Below are 20,487 nucleotides of genomic sequence, written 5' to 3'. Positions count from 1 at the left end.
CAGAAACTACCTTTCCACTGTAGAAATATCTTCAAAGATTCTGTCTCTCAGCTTCAGTTTGTGTCTCGGATCTTTTCAGATGACATAAACATGATAGCCTTTGCTCAGCACTTGCTAAATCAAACACAAGTTTTTCAGTGCACAGAGAAATCCCCTTTCAGTTAGGATCAAAACCTCGCGCATTTCTTCTTTCCATTGTTTGATGTGTTAATTGAAACCGAACGGTGCAAAAACCAATGCAGTAAATCCAGTGAGCATACACTTAAGATAATTACAGCAAATAACAGCTTCATCTGCTAAAATAGTGTTGGAAGCTCTTATTCACAGTATCTGAACTTTGATACTGCTGTTCTGACTCTCTAGTTCCAGTAGTTTAGTATTCTGCATTACCACACACAGAGCTTATTTTTGATCCTTTGAGTTGAAGGATTGCAGAGGCAATCCTTTCTTCACCCTCAGTCAGTGAGGGAAGCATCTCATGTCACTAAAATCTGTGCAGCTGGATCATAGGTCTCTTCATGTACCTAATCTGCTTTGTAAAAGAGTTGAGCATGGATCATTTAAAAGACTGGTGGGTAAGAGGTCTGTTAAAGGGAATGCCACTTTTGGGGAAAAAACACACACAGATGTTATCTTCAGACCCACTTGAAATGTTTTTTGGAGAGGGAGGGAGAGTTTCATAAAGATAAATCAGTTCTTACCTGTTAGGTTGGCACATCTGTGTGAGCGGACACGGAGGGAGACAATGGCGTAAATGAAAGGCTGGAAAGCCAATATCTCCCCCCACCCATGCTTTTTACTGCTGAGTAATTTATTTCAATGTTGCATTATACTTCAGCAGTTTTCTGTGACTTCTTCAGTTACCTTGAATTCCTCGCAGTTCTGTCTTGCTCCTTAGAAATTTCTTACTTGACCCTTCTTTGATGCTTCTTCCAACTGATCATGTTCACTTGTTCTTGGGGAAAGTAGCAATCATACGGTCTCTGCAAAGAATTGTACTCTTCAAGAAGACCACATTACACCCTTTCATCCTTTTTGTTGAGCTGCACTCTTGTAACTAAATATGCAGGATACAGTACTTTTGTGGTGAATTTTAGAGGACTGAAATAGATGTGGATTTTTTGTTAAAATGCATATACAGGTGCTTTTTTTTTTTTTTTTTACAATTTCTAGCTAGAATAGCATGTCAAAAATACTGAAGTATGTCAGAGCACATTTTACTGCTGAGTTAGGAACAGAGTGACTTGCTTCTGCATGTGGTTCCTCACATTGCAATTTTTGCTCTGTTTTTTTGCCTTGAAATGTAAAAAGACTTAGTAAAAAACCACTTGAATGCACAGTCATGATAAAAAGCCACAATTACTTGTATGTTCCTTTTCCATCTTCTGATTTTGTATAATGAATGGAATATGTATCAAGACATACAGTTTATATATTTTTATTTTTCTCTGTTAGCATTATATTTGCCATAAAAATTCTGTAGAAAATAAAGTTTGAATATTTTGTTGTATTACATTTGTTTTTTCAGAGAAGAAAGATTGAATAGAAATCAGTATAGAATATGTTCCCAAATGAGTTACATACTTAGAAATTTGCTCAGTGCTAAGTGTGTTGGCCTTGAGTGGCCCAGTCTGTGCATTCAAAACTTAACAAGTTTGTGATCTGAAGATTGTCAGGCTTCAGAGATTAGAAAAAATTAAAGAAGCCAAGAAGCCAGCTAACTAACTAATTAGGATAGGATAGGATGACAGTAATTGGTTCAAAAAGGGAAGCTATACCTGTCTAAGCTTCCCCAGACTGAAAAAAAAATTAAGCTCAGATGCAGGTAGCAGTCTCCCCAGTGGAATGCAATTTATTCAGTTTGGTTTGGTGTGACATGTGTGATTATCTACATATGAGACATGATTTTTATGTGCTGCTGCAAAGAGCATAAATCTTGGGAAAGGAGAACATCCTGTTTGCCAGAAGGAATCCAGTCTCTTAGATGAGACCATGAATGAGATGAGACCTGCTGTCTAGCTGATGTGACAATGTCCTCTTGCAACAAGAATGCTCCTGCAGTAAAGGGACTCTTTTTAAGGATAGGAGGAAGCAGGTGTTGGTAGAGGGAGGTTACAAAAGATAAGGAAAGCTGTTTTAAAATATTGTCAACAGTGGCTGACTGGCATATTAAGCAACAGAATGGGGAAATAATTTACAAGTACTACTGTGCTAGAAGCCCTGAAAATAAGATGTGGAGCTGGACTGCTTGGCATCAGATGACAATCCTGACACACTAGGTGTCTCAATGACCTGGAGGAAGGAGGGTCATCTGGGGGGAACAGTGTTGCCTGGGTACTAGCTTTGCAGGAATGACAGAGTAGGATTACCTGGTGAGAGAGTGGCACTGTATGAAAAGGATTATTTAAGTGTAATACCGGACAGCTATTACAGAAAAAGGGAGTACTGTGTATGGCTTTTGGATAGAAGTCCTATATTTTAATAACAAATAAGTAGCAGTGAGGTTGTATTGCTGATCTTTTCATCAGGATGCTGACGGTGAGGCAGAAATGCAAAGCGAAATTCAATGAATTGTGAAGGACAGGTTGTAACCATGGAAGGTTTCAACTATACATGTAGAGCCTGCATCATTATCTTGCCAAGGCAAGATCTAGAGATACAAGTTTTGTATGGAATAAGTAACTTTCTAGAACAATCAGTCTTAGAAGCTAAAAGGGAAATTAGTGTTCTGGGTTTTATTTTGAGTGGTATACAGAACTTAGTTCAGAAAGCATTAGAGAGAAAGCCTCTCTGTAATAGTTACCCCAATACAAGAAGAAGCACAGAATTGTGCAGCTTGGAAGGAACCTCTAGAAGCTGTCTTGTCCAACCTGCTGCTCAAAGCAGTGGCAGTTTGGGAAGGCTGCTTAGGATCTTGTCAAGTTTTGACAAAGGATGCAGGACATGGAGGCCAAGGATGGAGATTTCAAAACCTTCCTGAGCAACAGTTCCAGGGTCTGACCAGCTTAATGAGCAACTTCTTTTTATATCTAGTTTGAATTTAATGTATTCTAACTTGTGTCCATTGGTTCTCATACCATCCATGGTGCTCCTCTGGGAAAAGTCAAACTCATCTTTTTGACTCCCTTGCGTTAGGTAGACAGCAATAAAATCTTACCTTCTCCTGGAGCTAAATCAACCCAGGTGTTTCACCTGTCATCATAACTCATGTGCCCAACCCTTGACCATTGTGATACCGCTTTGCTAGGCTTAATCTAGTAGGTCAGTGTCTTTATTGGAGGAACACAAAAATAGACACAGCCACACATGCAGCCTCAGAAGTGCCGAATAGAATTAATTTTGTAAACCAACTGACTCTGCTCTTGTCTATACAGCTAGTATGTTGTTAGCCTTTGCCACAAAGGCATGTCACTACCTACTGTTCAACTTGTGGAACCCACTTTTTCTGCAAAGCTGCTCTCTAACTGGGTGGTCTTCTAGAATGTCCTGTTGCAAGGGGTTATTCTGGTAGGACTTTGGCTTTGCTGAACTTCATGAAGTTCCCATCAGCCTATTTTTTTCGCCTATGAGGTCTCTCTGAACAGCGGTCCAGCCCTCTGGTGAGTATATCAGTTTCTCTCCTCCATTTTCTATCATCTGTGAACTTGCTGAGAGGCACTGTAACTCATCTTCAGGGTTGTTAATAAAGACATTAAACAGTACTGGCTCTGTTATGGATCCCTGAGGGGTGCTTTTAATTTCTAGCTGCCAGTTGAACTCCACACCACAGATCATCACCCTTTGAGCCTAGCAGTCCAGCCAGTTTCCCAGCCACCTTACCTACTTTTCAATTCAGATCTCAACTATTTGGCAATAAGGAGGTAGGAGACCATCTCATGCCTTGCCAAATTCAAGGTATACACCATTGCCTGCTCTCCCTTTATTCTTACAGCCAGTCATCTGCTTACAGAGGCAGTCAGGTTGGTGAAGCAAGATTTTTCCTTGGTAAGTCCATGCTAGCTGTTTCCAACCACCTTTTTGTCCATTAGGCGGCTGGACATGATTTCCAGGATGATTTGCTCTGTAACTTTCCAAGGAAAAGAGGTGAAGCTTGTGTTTCCCCACATCTCATCCTTTATGAAGATGGGTTCATGTGATGTTTGCCTCCCCCCCCCCCCCCTTTTTTTTTTAATATTATATTTAAATAGTAGCAGAAGAGAGTAGACCAAATCAAGTGGACTGGCAATGTTCACTTTCCAGAAAGGGAACCACATAAAAATGAAGCAACTAGTCAAAAAAACTCCAGTGCCCCAAACCCAAGAACAAGCAGTACAGAAAGTCTGTGAACAGTTGGAGACTGTTAAGCAAGGTACTGTAGCTGAAACCGAGCTGAAGTATGTGCTAAAATTTAAAAAATGAAATTTAAAAAAAAAAACCCAACCCCACCCCAAAATAGTCTTAAAAATCTTTCTGTAAAGACTCAGTGGGGAAGTTTTTGTAGCCCTCACAGAGGAAAGGTCAGCATTTAAAACTTAAGCTTGCATTGGTGAGAACAGTTAGGCCAATAAACAATGGCAGGACAAATGCAAGTGGAAAGTTAAGAAGGCTAAAAAAGCTCTTGGAAGAGTGGTTTTCAAAGATGCCTAAGCTGTGATATTAAAATTTTGCTTAAATAAAGTGAAAAAGAAGCCAGTTAGGAAATTTGTAGGTTTGCTTAGTGATAAAAGTGTAAAAACATACAATGGGTTCACAAGGCCATAGAAGAACAACTCAGTGAATCTTTGCATCAGTCTTCCCTGCTGAAGATGCTAAGGTGTCAACAACTCAGGTATTCTTTGTAGCAGATGGGTCAAAGGTGTTAGATCTGTTTGAAGTAACTGTACAGCAACTATGAAATCAAGTAGATAAGTTATTGTTAATATCTTGATCTTAATATCTTGACAAGATACACCCAAGGAGTGTGAAGGCACTGAAGTATGAAATCACTGAACTGTAACCTCGTTGTAAACAGTCACTGTGCTAGCAGACTGGCAAGCTGCCACTGTAACTCCCATCTACAAAATGGGCTCCAGAGTGAGCTGCAAACCAGTGAGCCTGGCTGCTTCCATACTTGGGAAGATGGCAAGCCTGTCTTTAGGAAAAAGGCGGGGGCAGGGGAAACGACAGAGAGGGAGAGAGATCACTGAGCACAGATCAACACAGTTTTGTTGAGGAAGCATCAGTGTGGCTCCTGTAAAGGGAAATCCTGCTTCATTAACCTGCTGGAATTGCAGAAGGGTGACAGTAACTATGTGGATAAAATCTGGTCTGTATTTTCCAATTGCCTTCGACAAGGCTCCACATGAAAGGTTATAAAGAAACTCCATTCCTGCAGGATTGGAGGAAAGGTCCTTTTAGCAACAGGGAACCTCTAAAAGCAGAGGAAACAAAGGGTAGTGCTTACGTGCCACTTTCAGGATGGAAAATTGGAATCAGCCTGCAGAAACTGTTAGGCTTGTGCCCTCTCCTGAGTAGCATCTGCTTTTGCCTCTGCTGGAGACAGAGCACTGATGATGGATGGACCCAGCACTGGTCTAATGCAGTTGGGCATTTCTACCATTCATGCAAGCCAGTTATTGACTTGTGTGGGTTGGATCTTGTATTACACATGGTAATTTCTTGTCTAGGCTTGCCTGAAGTATTTCTAGCTTAGATATATCATAGCTTCAGTTGGAGAGTATTTCACAGACAAATGAATTTATTTGGAAGTGTTTCAGATATTCAGACTATAAACCTACCCCTTTACTTATTTCATATCATTTATTTACTTCTGCATGTCTTTCATCACCCTAGAAAAAATCTTTACGTAAAAGTTAACTCTTTTTAAATATGTTGTACAGTTATCATTGTATGCTTGTCACTTAGTGTGTAGGGAGGCAGTATGTATGTATACATATGTGTGTAAACGTGTGTTCATTCAAATAATGTTTTTAAAGTTGAAAAATAACATGCTTCAGAAGATAGAGTTTCAAGCAGGAAGTATGTAATGTTGAATACAGTCTTTAATTATGTAAACAATGTTTTTTCAAGGAAGCATTTTGCCATTCAGTGCAAAAAGTGAACGTGCTGGGAGGAGTTAGGACAATGTGGAGGTAAAAGCCACTGTAGTCTGTGTTACAGAAATTGATGATGACTGATGCATGGAGAATAAAATAACAGCAAAGGAAGTCAGCCTGTGAAGGCAGCTGAGAGTGATCCTGAAAATAGCTGGAGTCTTATGTGTCGTGCAAAGCAAGTTACTTTTAACTTTTCACATTTCTCATTTTCTTTGCGCTTCATGTATTACAGCTGAGTCAGAGATGCATTTAAAATATAATGTGCTTTAAAATACTGCGTATACTGAAAGACGTCTTTTTTTAAACCCTTTTCTTAAGTTTGCAGGTATTTTGGCCAGATTTTCTTTGTGCCTTATCTCAAGGGGATTTTGTGAAGCATAAATTTACTGTGAAAGCAGTTAGGTGCTGCTGCTCAGAGTACAGCAGAAATGGCTGGGAGGATATTAGCAATCCAACCCTCAGAACAGAGCTAGAATAATGTGTATTTATATAGGATGTGAAGTTATATTTTAAGCAAAATCTGCATATTAAACTCTGTTGTGTGTGCTGTAGGATCCTAGACTAAAATAGGTGGGGATCTTACTGCTAAAATAGTGCGCGACTATATAATTAAAGATTGTGTCAGAAAACAGAAGTGTAAATGAACCATTTAAACTAATGTCTTTCATTCCATCATTTCCCACTTTGACTTTGAAACTTTAGCATTCGTATCCTGGCAACTTTATTTGTATGTAATTTTAATAAAGTGAAAAGGAGTAATGTAAGTATTGTATTATATTGACTTCAGCTGGTTGATATTACAGAAAAAACCTGTAGTAATAATATAGTAGTAGGTCAGGGCTAGAAAAGAGGAGTAGAGATTTTGTTAAAAAGTTTCTCAAATAGCCGCTGAAAAAGATTAATGGTAAGATATATCTGTACAAGGTTGGCTGGTGGTTTCCCCTGAGACTGAATACTTTATTCCCCTCTTAACAGGATTCCACCTCCTGCTGGTCTCCTTTTCATCTCAGGCATTTCCTTACCTAAAAAGGACCAGCTGAAGCTTCTTAATTTATGTTACAACCAGCACTATATCTGAATTTTGTAAATTCAGATTTATAAATGCTAATCAGCTGTTGTACAAATGACTCCTTATGTTTGAAGTACGCTAAATGTCATCAAATTAGAACTAATTTCTGGGTGTTGACAACTTTTTCTGTAGTAATATGTTGATATGGGTTTGGTTTAATTTTTTAAATGGTTTTAGTGGCGTCTATGTGAATGTTCTGTCGTTCTTACTTTTTTATTTCCTCTTTTGTAGACTGAATCTTGAAGAAGAATTGGATCAGATCAAAGTACACCAATCTGTGGGTAAGTTCACAATGCAGTTTAACTGTGTTGACAATAAAAAAGAGAAGATATAGTATTTTATATGTGTATATGTATTCTATTAGAAATACTAATTTTAAGGTTATTTTTTTTCTCCAAAGGTTAATATATTTTTGTTGAATGTGTATTTTGTAAGCATAAGGCCATATATATTCCTATCTCAAAGTACGTTTACCCTTAAGTTCTCCACATGCCTATTAAATCAATGACAATTTTTATATACAGATATACACTACTATATGTTTGCAACTTATGTGTATACACTACATATAAAAGTAGTTAATTATTTTAAAATATGTATGTATATAAATACATATGTGTAAAATCTAAAACATGTTTATATGTTTATGAAGCTTTTTCCAGAATCTGAAATGGTTTTTGCAGTATTGAAATACAGTGATACAGAAATTTCATGCTCATCCAGACTTCTTTTTTAATACTAGTCTTACAAAATATGTGAATTTCAACATAAATTGATATGGTGGAACTCTTATAAGAATTGATCATTAGTATCTTCTTTTATGTCTTTACAATCTTTATAATAGTTGATGGTTCTATGAAGATGGGTCTTTGTCAGTTGCACAGGTAATATATTACCATTGTCTCTTTATCACTCCTCTGATTCTTTGTATTATTTGCTGTTCCTGAATCATCTGGGAGAAGTATTCAAGAATGCATAGTTACAGTCCAGCTGGGTGTCACGTCTGTGGTGTATTCTTTATGCATAGTATTGTGCAAAGGAAGGGAGTAGGAGACTTGGAGAACTACTCTGCATGTTCTTAGCAATAAAGCGTTACCATTCTTTATCCCAATTTTCTGCTGGTGGGTGTTCTCTTTTTTTGTGGTACTGTTGGCCACTTGAATGAAAAAATAATTTTTTTTTCCTTTATTTTAAATTAGTTTTGTAGTATCTATAAAACTTAAGTGGAAATATCCAGCTGCTGAAGACTGAAAGTTACTGTTTTCTTTCATGTTACTTCTTATGTGTTACTTTCATAGTGCCAGATAGAGCTGAAGAGAACTAGTTAAGGTTTCAAATACTGACTTTAAAAATCATATTTTTGCTTTTGCCAATTTAGTCAGTCTTTGCACAGAGAGAAGTGGAAAGGCAACCAGCGGTGAGAAGGAGTTGAGAGCCTGCTGAGCAATAACCATGCATTTCCAAAAAACAGTCAGATCCCTGAAACTGCCTGTTCTTGACATGTTTAGTGCTTTAACAGTTAGTCCTTTATTCCTTCTTTTTTTCATTATCTTTTCAGATTAAAGCGTATCCTCTTTTAAAAGTGTGTGGGTGGATACATACTTCTAGTTTGGTTATTGGTATGATGATTAGTTGTTGTTATATTGGGACTGAGAAAAAGGGTTAAACTACCAGTGAAGTGTGTTAGGCAAATTTTACTTACCTTTTCCAGCATTTGTTGTTAAAAGTATCATTTAGAAGGACATGAAATTTTTTGTAAGATTCAAAATCAAGTCCAAAGATATGTATTAAGCAACACTTTTTGTTAGCACGTAAGACTGAGCTGATTGCAGCCACTTCCAAACTTTTACCAATTGAAGTATAAAAAAATAGTTGCTCACCCAGTCTATAAAAAGTAATTTCCTTGTTCCCTTGCAAATCCTAGGGTATTGCAGTGTGCTGGACATGTTTATCAGTTGGCTGACCTTTTCTAGAAGACTATACTGTAATGACTGAAGCTGGATATCCATCTTTGAGCATAAATGAGTATATGTAAGCAATCTTTGATCATGTGCTAAGAAAGTTTTTACACCCTCTGCCCTAAAATGGGTATTAAGTGTCTCCTCTTCCCAAGTAGAACAACCACCTCAGGTCTGTTGTCTGTAATTTGCTAGGAGTCCAAACTTGATACGGTCTAAATACACTTTGTTTACAGTCTCAGTATCTCTTCTTTTCTAAAAGGAAACCTGACATGAATTTACTTAGCTTGTGAGTGATGTTGGAATTCATTTTCACCTTAGCAGGTACCTTTTTATACCTGTTTCCATCAGGCATTCTAGTGTCAAGGGATAAATTCTGAAAAAAGTGGCCAAGATTCCCTGTATTAAAAAAGATAGGCTCTATCCTCTTGCTTGATTAGATACCAGTTGTGTTTGTCAGGAAGAAGTACTGGATAGATTTGTTGCTCACCCATATAATTTTTCAAACCCTGCTGGTCAAAGATGAAAGAGGTCAGGGGAGAAGGAAACTCTGGCCTTGCTGTTCCAAATTTCTTTCCATTCTGATTCCGTTGGCCAAGGTGTCTCTTTCACCATTGCCTATTATTTTCCAGTAGTCATCAAATCCAAATTCCCTATTCATGCTATTCATGTCATAATTTGTGTGTGAATGTAAAGAATGTGTTGGCAGGTACTCATGCCATTTCCTCCAAGAGCAGGAAACTGGGTCTGTCTGATCCTATTCAGAAAAATAGCAAGTGCCTTATTGAAAGAAGGTAAACTGTTGGCCCCCTATTTCTTCAAGGAGGCGGTTTGAAGGCTTCTTTTGTTATGAGACTTCTTCTGAATCTACGGGATCCCCAGGTCAAGTGTGAGAATGGCATTCCCTTCTTCTCGTCTTCGCAGTGGTTTTTCCCACTGGCTGTTTCAGACTTGGCACGTATTTGGGAGCATGGGTTGGCTACCACTGGAGTAAATAACACAGTGGCTTTCTGCACCATGGCACTTACTGTCTGTCAGGGGAATCCTTCAACTGGTGCATACCAGAGGGAAAAATGTCATTGTTTTGGTGGTTCATGTAGGTACTCTGTGAGTGACTAATACACAGCTGGTTTTTTTTAAATTGATAGTTTTTTCTCTATTTAAGAAGGCTTTCTGCAAATACTAATAGTGAACTGCAGTATCATAGGTCAAGTACCATTTTGGCAGCAGTGTTGAACTAACTCATGATCAGATATGGTGACTGTTAGTTAGGAATTAAGTGTTACATTCTAAAGCTGGCAGTTAACTATGTTTTCTCAGTGGGACATAAGTGTACTTCTGTAAGACCATGGTTATTTGATGACTGCAGATAGTGGGGTTTATGACTTGACTCCTTGAGGGACGACTTGGTATTTTTTTATGTAGGAGTGTGACAGGTAGAGCATATATCTTGCTGAGTAGACTGATATGATGAACCTTACTGCTATCATAGACAGACAGTTATAGGCAGTGCTGTTTCATTGCCTCCCTAACCAATTCCTGTGAACAATTACATAACAATTAGAAGGGAGGAGGGGAGAAGGGGGCTGAATAGGCCATTTATTTTCTGCTCGATAGAAAGGGTTGTGCATCAGTGACCTTTGGCTTTTCTTTGATTTATGTTGCTTGTGACTTCTGTGATAATGCTGAACATGTATAGTCTTTTCTATTTTGCAGTAGTATTCTTTATTCTCTGCATATAATATGTTTATTTATAGATAGAGTTTTAAATTGTATTTTAATACATCCACATAATAAACATAACACCTTGTGTGCTTTGATCAGTTTCTTTGACTATGGGAAATCATTTTTCTTTTCAGTGGAGTACAGTAAATGCTGATATAAAAGCTACAGCAGACATTCAAATGAGTGAATATTTAGAAAAAGATGAAAAGCATGTTCATATTATCTTTGTGTGTTACTTAAAGAATGTTGTAAATGTATGCAGTACCACTGTGCTGGGGGACTATAGTCTGAAATAACATGGGAACTAACATATTAATATCAAGGTAAAGGTACATATTCCCCAGATGCATAGTTTTACCTTTTTCAGCTTTTATTATCTTTAGAATAGTGTTCCATTTATTTCATGAATACAGAAGTATTAATTGGCCATGACATGTTCCAAAGACAAAAGAAAGGTCTAATTCACTCTAACAAACTTGTTAGTCACTGTTTATATCAAGAGGATTGTGAATCTACAGAGAGTAACACTGTTTTCTTCTACACTTGCTTTGTTTATAAATCAAAAGTTTTTAAGTGACCTGCAGTGGCTGCTTGTAGTTTGAAATGATACTTCTAAAGCATACCTGCACCATGTAGCACAAATATTTATCCCTTAAGATTAATTCTTTAAGTTAATTTGGGGGGAAGAAGGGCAAGAAAAGAAATGTGAATATTGTGGTGTTTTTACAGTGTCTGGATTTTTTTTGGCTCTTTAATGTAATATTTCGTATTCTAAGAAAAAGTCCTTTTGAGGTGTGTAATTGTTCATTTCTGTGATCAACGGCAGTTTGTGAATGCTGAGTACTTGGTTCAAATCTAAACAGAATGTGTTTTACTTCTGATTTACTCTACGTATTAGTACTTCTAAACTTTTTCTTAGCATTCTTCTTTACGAATAGATCTAATTCTTAACTTGTCTTTTTTTGTGGGATTTTTAGTACCTAAAGTGCATAGCTGTGTCTCAGAGTGATGCTTAGAGTCATGTTCACTCTCATTAGTTGTATCAATTTCTAATTGTTATGAGTTCACAGTATTACAATGGAATGATTTATGTGATTTATCTAGTGAAGTACATGATCTTTCACTTAACAAAAAAGGGGGTTTAAAGTTTTCATCCATCCTAATTCTGTTACTGTTTGCTTTGTTCACCAGTCACTCTGATCCTCCTAGCAGGGGACAAGACCTAGAGAACAAAACTGGTAGTGACTGTGTAGATAAAAAGGCAATGAATTCTGCTTTTAAGGCATAGAGGGAATAGTCTATAAAAGAATAAAAATCAGAATGAAAGTACAGCGTCTTTAACCTGCAGATCTATTGTACCTTTGAAAAGCTTGTACTCTGAAAAAACATACTGTGATGCTACAAAGATTCATAATTACGTGACAGAACACTTTGAAAAGAGGTCACTCTTTAGAAACTGACCAAAAGGCTTGTCAAGAAAATAGACCACATCATAAATAATTGCGGAAGTAAAGAATGCATTTCCTTAAAATGTCTAAGTGTTGTTTTTGTGAAATACTAGGTGTCAGAATGTATTTATTTATTCTCTGATAGAGAGTTATTATTTATTTTCTGATAGAGCCACTTTTTAAACTTACTGAAGATGATGGGTTTGAGGATAGTACTCCAAAGAGGAATATGAAAGAAGTTTCACATCAGACATTACAGAAGGTAAGATACCAACCGCAGCAAACAGATTTAAATTTTAATATAAGAATCATATATGTATAAGTCAGTACTCGTGAATTTAGGCCATGATTTTCCTTTCCTAATTAAAAAATATGAATTTCCAAAATCATGTCAGAAATGAATTCTAGTGAAGTAGCTGTGAATGTATCATGTAAGATAAGCATGATTAATGTCAGAGAAAATGAAAAGAATGTTTAGAGGTATAATGTTAAAAACTAACAAATCATCTAAATCGGAAGTAACATACGCTTAGCATTTTACCACTTTTAAGTTCAGAAACCTTCATTTCTCTTGCTGAGTATTTAACTTCACATGATATCAGGTGTTAATCTCCACAGAGCTCTTGCTATAGAATAAAACTGATGCATAATAGTGATAAATCCACCTTTGCTGTATTTAAATTTTAGCACAACATTGTATATGCAAATATTTTCTACATATGTGGGTTTATCACTCTTTTCACAAGATAGTACCGTATGCATTTAGTGTTCTTTGGCTTAGCAAATATGATGAGCATTTAATCTTTACTGCTCAACATTCTACATGTTTTACCTCATGCAGTAATAAGATGTTCTTAACTAGTTGCTATTTGTATTGATATTTGTAATATACACAAGTAGTTTAGTATGTTAACAGGTGTTCACTTAAGAGGGCTCACTTGTATTTTACCATATGTTTCGTTTGCTGCAAAGAAAAGACATCCTTCAAACAGTATCCTGCCTTTTGTTTGTCATTTTGCAAAACAATGTTTGTTTAATTACTTATAAATCTTTAAAAGCATGCTTAAATTGAATAAACACAAATCTATAACTTTGAATGTCAGTTTGGGTATGTCTATTTATTTTTTATTTGTGAATTAACTTGTAGGAAGTATGGTAATTTACAGCAGATGATGTGATTGCATATACTTGTAACACTTGCCATATGGTCAGGCAATGAAGGCTGTCATCTCGTTATTACTGAATGACAAACATCATGTTAAAATAATAACACACAGAATAGAAAGTGCTCACATTCATTTATCTTAAGGTAGAGTGAGTAATTGAAATAATATGAATGCTACCATCTGAAATGTCACACAGTTTATGCTTGCTTATCATCTATATTTCAGAACTATAATTTTGTTTGCCATGTACTACATAATTTTTATCTCTATGGATATACAGAATTATGATGGTACCTTAGGGATAGGTGTAGAAGCTATTCATTGTTTGTTTCCTTCTAGCTGTCATATATGACTTTAAGTGCTAGTGAGTGCAAAAGGTTGCTTTAAAGAACTGAGAAAATAGCACAGTCTCAGTTTAGGAAGGTGGTTGAAGAAAGGTACTGGTCTGACTCCTTATCATTGGGGAGGGAAGTACAAACTATGGTTTTAATCATAAATCTTGATTTCATTGAAGCATTTGGAAAAATCCCCTTTATTTCTAATTTCACCCAATAACTTTATGTAGCTATAAGGCAATCTCGCTTCATTGTGGGAGTGCTATGAATTTCCATAAAGGAAGGTAGCAATGGATAGGCGTGCATATTAAAGGTTTCCTATCAAACCCACAAATTCAGTATCAAATTCACAAATATATATGAAGTTTGAGCAGCTCTTGCCCTAATTTACTCTGTACATTAAGGCATCTCATTTATCTGGATCAAATCTGTAGTAGCCACTTTGTAAGTCATGCTGTAAGTTTTAAAATAAATTAAATGCATTGGCAAAATGTCCTTGCAAAAACATATGGCATTTATTGAGAAATACTATGGCTTCAATATTTTCAATGTCAAAGCAAGTTTTGACGTTTTGTATTGCTGCAAAATGATGGAAGTGGCCACTATTTTACAAGGTGAGTACCTGAAGTTGGCAATGTGCTTTCTACTCTAGCTCCTCGAAAAATAGTCTTTTCTACCCATGCCCAGAAAAAAACTAGAGCACCTGGCACATTCCGTAGTGGAAGAGTGGGGGTGGAGCTTGTACAAAACCAACAAAAATACTTCTCCAAAATGACTAAGTGGTTACTGAGCACAAAACTCACTCTGATGCCCTTTGGAAGCTTCTGGGGAAATCTCACAGATTAGGTGTTCATTTTAGTATCTGCTAAAATGAAAATTACCCCTTACTTCTGGAAATTATGAGGTTTGGTTGTAACTTTAAGCAAATATTCCAGAAGAACATTGAGAATCAGTTTATTGTTAATGACCTTGAATATGTGTAAACCTCAAAGGGCTTTACAAACAAAGCATATGCATCATATATAGGTAGAATATGTTTCTTCAAACTGCATATGGGAAGCTTGTAAAGTGGCTTCATTGGAATAGGATAGATTTTCCCTTTCTGTGAATAGAAAAAATATTTCAGTCTTCATATTCTTTAGGTGCTGAGCTTCTAATATCTTTTTCTATAATTTTTTGGAGTTCGTTGGAAGATCAAATGAATATTTAATTTATGTATTTACAACACTTGAAGGAACTTGTTGATTTAGACAGCTAGTGCAAAATTCTCTGTATTTCAGAACAGTTTTCATTCTGAAAATGTTTTTTTTTAATTCAATTAGTATGTATAACCAAATCAGTAATGAGCTCAAGATGCATCAGGAAGGCTCATCAGCGTACTCAAACTTCTATGTCACTTTGCCTGGAATTTTAACTTCTTCTACCATCTGCCCTTTGTTCAACAGCTGTATTATTGCAGCTAAAATGTTTTCATCTACACTACATTAGAATTATTTTTAAATTAAGGACTATAGATTGCTTTTGTCCTTGTGCTTAATGTAATATTATTGTCATATATAAATACATTTGAAAACGTAGGGTTTTTTCTACTGAATAGGCTGAAATATTATGAATGCTAAAATTGCTTTTGTTAGGTACAACAACTAGAAAGAAGATTAAAAGCTATTGAAGGGGATTTAAAGAAACAGAAGGAAGTAAATAAAGACTTACTGAAGGAGAAAAATTACTTGAAAGCATCTTTAGAAGTGCAAAAGGAAGATGCAGACACAAGAGAAAGAGAGCTGGAAGCGCTACTTAAGAGGATTTGTGAAATAAAAAAAGACAAAGCAGAACTTCAGTTAGTGATTGATGAGCAGGAGAAAGAAGCTGCCTCTTTGAAGAGGCAAGTGGCAGAAGCTAACAGGTTGAGAAATGAAAATGAAGATTTGCTGAGTCAAGTGCAGGAGCTGAAGTGTTTGCTGGAAGAAGCCAAAGCAGTGGCAACCTCTGGGCAATGTAATTGCAGGATAACAGGCACCAAGGTTAAATTAAAAACAGCCAAGAAAAAGAGCTCTTTGGGACATCATGGAGCTTTTCTCAAACAGTCCATCAAGGTTATGAGTAATGTATTTGAGAACTTCAGTAAGGACGGCTGGGAGGATGTGAGTGAAAGCAGGTACGGCTCTCATTAACTTAGCCCTGTAGAGGGGACACTGTGCATATGTAAAGCACTAGCAAATGGAGATTGAATTTCAAGTACTGTTGATTTGGTATTCAAAAAAAATACTGTCAGATCCTTTGAAATATCTTGGGAGGTCTTGTTCTGAGCTTATTGACTGAAATTTGCATGCAAAATTAGCCACAACTGCATGAGTATTTGAATAGGTGCCAGGAAACCCAAAAGAAGGCAATGCTTGATTTCTTCCAGTGATGCTATTTTCATGCAGTCATGAGGCTTGAAATTGACAGTTTGGCAGGTTGATTTAATTTGCTGGCCCTTTGCATATTCACCACTGACAGCTAAGGATTCCCAGGCAAGCCTACTAAGTCGGTTTAGTTATCTTGTGACATGCCGACCCGGGAGGAGAAACATTTTTTCCCCTTAATTTAGTTAGATAAATTTTGAATGACCCATTTCAGCTTGCTAGCAGATGTCTACAAGCTGTTTAACATCCTTTAAATTAAGAACCATCCACAGTAATTATTTCATGTATGTTTTATGCACAGTCATTGTACTACCTTTAATTGAATGATGGTTAAAAATCAGTTCTTTAAAGGTAATTGTTAGTGCATAGAGTCCCACTCATGAGTCACAAGACCCTCAGAAAATTGTACTGGCAAGCTTCACAAATGTTTAGAATTTTTGCTTCTGCTTCTGTTCGTCCACACATACTTGAGGAGGCAACAGAAAGCCACTACGTAAATGGCTATCACACCTTGTCTCTCAGTACTTTGTCCTAAGAGACATGCAAATAAACTTCTCAAGCCTGTATTTAGCCAAAATATAGAGAAGGTGACAAAAGAGTAAAGAAAATGGAATTGTCTTTGTAGGCTTCATGTTGGCTTTGTATGTCATATGGAGCAAATCAACAGTGGCAAATGAAGCCCTTCTGCTGCTTCTCCCTATGCAAAATAGGGGGCTCCTGAACACAGTATCTTGAGAGAGAAAACAAATTATGAACCGTGTAATTTGTCAGTTGCTATCATTAATGTAAAGCTGTTTGGTTTTCTGTTTAATTTAATATTGCAGATCTGATTTTACAGAAAACATACATGTTTTTCTGTTGCGATTAGTGAGCTTTTTATTTAATTTACTATGTTTTGCTCTTTTAAGAACAAAATTGAGCACACAAATCGTCATTGCAATTTGAGTTTGAAGTTAAGTGGAAAGTAATTGTATGGCTTCAGTTTTTGTGACTAGCCATAAATACTACTTTCAATAATTGTACAACTATTGGGTTAGGGAATTCTTGTCGTATAATAGTGAGGATTTTTGAAGGTGATGTTTCAAGGTGTCATTCTCAGCAAGTTAGGGAAATATCTTCATTTAGTTCCCTCTTCTACTTATTTATAAATACTTTATCACTTTATCAAGTTCTTTATCACTAGCAGCTGTCGCTGAGTTTCTAGATTCAAGCCTTCCGTTTTCTAAATAGAACGTTCCTTGAAAGCATTCAGGTGAAGGAAACGTGTTATGTACTTAGAAATATCTCTGTGCTACTGCAGGTCCTTCAAACTATTACATTGATTTCTGTTCTTATCAGTCAATAAGACATACCAATGTGTCAGGACTGGTTTTGGAAGGTATAAACATGTTTCTGTAATAAACTCTTCTCTTCAATTTGAAGCCTTTTCTCTATTTAAGTAGCCTCCATCTCTAAACCATTGATTTTCATGACAGTGCAACTTAATTTGAACTCAGTTGTGCCTTTTTAAATGTCTTGGTTTAAAAAGTAACAAATAAAAATTGCCTTCTGTCAAGGGATCCCTCCACAAATCTGTTTGCACAAATGATGATGAATAGCCACTGATGGTATAGAAAATATATCCAAGACTTCATATTTTAAGATAGACTTCACTGAATATCAGAAAACAAATGATAATCTGGGGCAAGGTAGTGAAAAACTGGTAATTAAGAGCACATTGAGTGCAGGTTTAAGGAAGAATTTGGAGTAGAATGAAAGTTTCAGGTCCAGTTTCTGTGCATGGCAGGCAATTTCAGTAGAAGGACTACCAAGCTTACAAAATTTAAAAGCACTCTAAATGGGTGCTAGGCAGAGATTTCACTGAAGTGTGATTTCTGAGTTTGTCTCAGTCAACACTACAAATGAAAGTTCAATTGAAAGAAAATGTTATTGAGCGAAGTATCGTGCATTTGTTAGTTTTGTTATCAAATGTGTAAATGAAAGAAAATAGAAAAATAGTATATCTTTGTGAGCCATTCACAGACTAGAAGTGCTTTCAAGTAGTTTTTAATGTATGTCACTTTTTTAGACTGTAATTAAGCTGTCCTTTAAGTGGCAGTTGAAGTCTTGGATCTCCGTGCATTGTACAGTGAGATTCCATTTGACAGAGTAGAGCTTGATAATACAATTTCAGAGATTTCTTCTATCCTATTTGTAAACATCTGTTGAATAAGTCAACTTAGTACTGTTTGGTTTTTATAGTAGTTTCTCTTCTTTGTTGCATGTGTTATTTTCTATATGCTCAAGCATTGGCTGTTTGGAACTTTTAATGTTTAGCTTTATTTTGTTTTGTTTTCTTCAATGTGCTGTTTTAGTGACTCTGAAATACCAACTTCTGAAAGTTTGGAAACAGTGATTACGAAGACAGTGCAAAACATTGATCCACTGCCAAACAGAAGTAAACAACAGGGTAAAAAGCAAATACAAGGTAGTCAAAAGCCCTGCAATGTTGTTCGTTTAGAAGGCAAACACCAGCAGTATAATAAAAAGGTATATAAAAGAACTTGTTTTATTCTCCTGTGTAGAGTGTTGAAGTTTAATAGTATTATCACTGCTGTTTCCCTCTTAATTAATTTGACTCTTGTTGTAAACGGAAAAGAAAATCTGCTTCTAGATATTCAGTGGGTAGTTTCACTATAATTTAGAATATTTTCTGAACAATTAGTCTGCAAAAGTATTTGGAGGGGGTGTCAGGAGTGCAAGAGCTGATTAAAAAATGTGAAGCTGCTGTAAGCTAGTCCTGCTGTCTCACGGTCCAGATAAAGAATGCCGCTGACATTCCATTAAACTCTCTCCCAATCAGAAAAGCCATACAGAAAAGGGTGACCTAACCCATAACAAGGGAACAGCAACATCCCCTCCTGTGCTGACTAATCAAGCATGAACACCTCTCAGTTTGCTTGGTGCATGCAGAAAGACTTGTTTCCATCTTAGAAAGATGCTTTTGGCTCTGTCTCTGTCCTGGAGATTCTGTCTAGAGAAAAGTGTGCTTTTAGCTTCTTCTTAGCCCATTTACATTCATTGTCTGGGGTTTGAACTCCTTGTTTCATTCCTAACATCTATATGCAGTTTTCTCACAGAAGAGGGCCAGCTGGTCATTTCCCAAATCTTTAGAGGCTCCATACAATCTGTAACATGACTCATCTTTGAACTTTTGAACAGTGTCTAATACTTTTTCCGTCCTGTGTTTGCCCAAGATAAATCACTTCATGCAATTTAAAACAGAAGCAGAGAATGTTATTTCTTATTTCAAGAAACAGAATATGGAACACTGAACAACTTTCTGCTGGTAGAAAACTAGTTTGAAATTCTGTTATGTATCGTGATATATTATAATATAGAGTTTGAAGACAGATTATATTTTCTTAGTCTCCAAAATTTTAAAGCAAGTACAAAGTCTCTGGTCTTGTTATATATTCTTGATTGTGTGTTTCCATCAAAAGATCTATTTTTCTGGCAGAAAAGCTGAAAAAAAGGGAAATTCTTCGGCAACCATCTGTTGGTATGGAATACACAGTATGAGCAGGTGCACGTGATATATGTGAAAATCTGATGGAATATGCTACTCCTGTCCTGCTGCTCCAAAGTGAGGATATACAAGGCAGGGAATCCAGAAGGCTCTAGTCTCTCTTGCTTGGTAGTGTAGACATAGCCAGTACCTCTCCTGTTTGCCTTTATTGCATTTACTCTCCATTCTTACTGGAAAAGACAAACACATATATTCTGATACATGTATGTAACAGACTGGTGGACTTGGAGCATACACAGGAAACATTCTAAGAGCTCTAAGCAGGTAAATACGCTTCAGCAGAAGTCCCCTGTTGCAGGAAACGCACCTGAAAACATGGCTTGTGAGTGCAGAAGATAGCACTGCAAAAAGGTTTAGTATTGAGAATTGGGAACACCAATTTTAACAGAAATCTTAAATCCCTCCTGAGGATTTAAAGACACTCCAGGTGGGTCATGGTATTCTCATACAAAGAGAGGCTAGAGAAATCTCCTAAGTCCTGAGCTGTGCCTGGGATTGGAGATGAGATAATTTATGACACAAGGACTTTCTCAGTTTTGCCCCACGTGATATAAATACGTAATACCCTGTGCAGTATCAGGAGAGTTATTGACACTCTCTTACAATTCATACATTTATCAGAGCTGTGGCTTAGTGTAGAAATCTCCATCTTTTTGCTGCAGGCATAGATCGTTTGCTCATTGTCTGCTGAGAGCTCAGTTCTCTGTAGCATATAATCACCATTTTAGACTAGCTTCAG

At 36.6% G+C, this 20,487-nt stretch overlaps 1 protein-coding gene across 1 annotated transcript in view; it reads left to right on the top strand.

The window, feature by feature from the left end:
- CNTLN (centlein, centrosomal protein) overlaps positions 1–20,487 on the top strand; it is a 197,384-nt gene that overhangs the window by 117,275 nt on the left and 59,622 nt on the right. Inside the window, exons 12-15 of the mRNA XM_010568763.1 lie at positions 7,375–7,424; positions 12,445–12,536; positions 15,410–15,930; positions 18,535–18,709. Of these exons, the coding sequence (XP_010567065.1) occupies positions 7,375–7,424; positions 12,445–12,536; positions 15,410–15,930; positions 18,535–18,709 (838 nt within the window). The remainder of the gene's footprint in view (positions 1–7,374; positions 7,425–12,444; positions 12,537–15,409; positions 15,931–18,534; positions 18,710–20,487) is intronic.

This window comes from Haliaeetus leucocephalus, unplaced genomic scaffold (assembly GCF_000737465.1).
Source record: "Haliaeetus leucocephalus isolate CR32 unplaced genomic scaffold, Haliaeetus_leucocephalus-4.0 Scaffold254, whole genome shotgun sequence".
Lineage (NCBI taxonomy): Eukaryota > Metazoa > Chordata > Aves > Accipitriformes > Accipitridae > Haliaeetus > Haliaeetus leucocephalus.
Note: the sequence above shows the minus strand (reverse complement) of the source record. Positions and strands in the feature narration are given on the sequence as shown.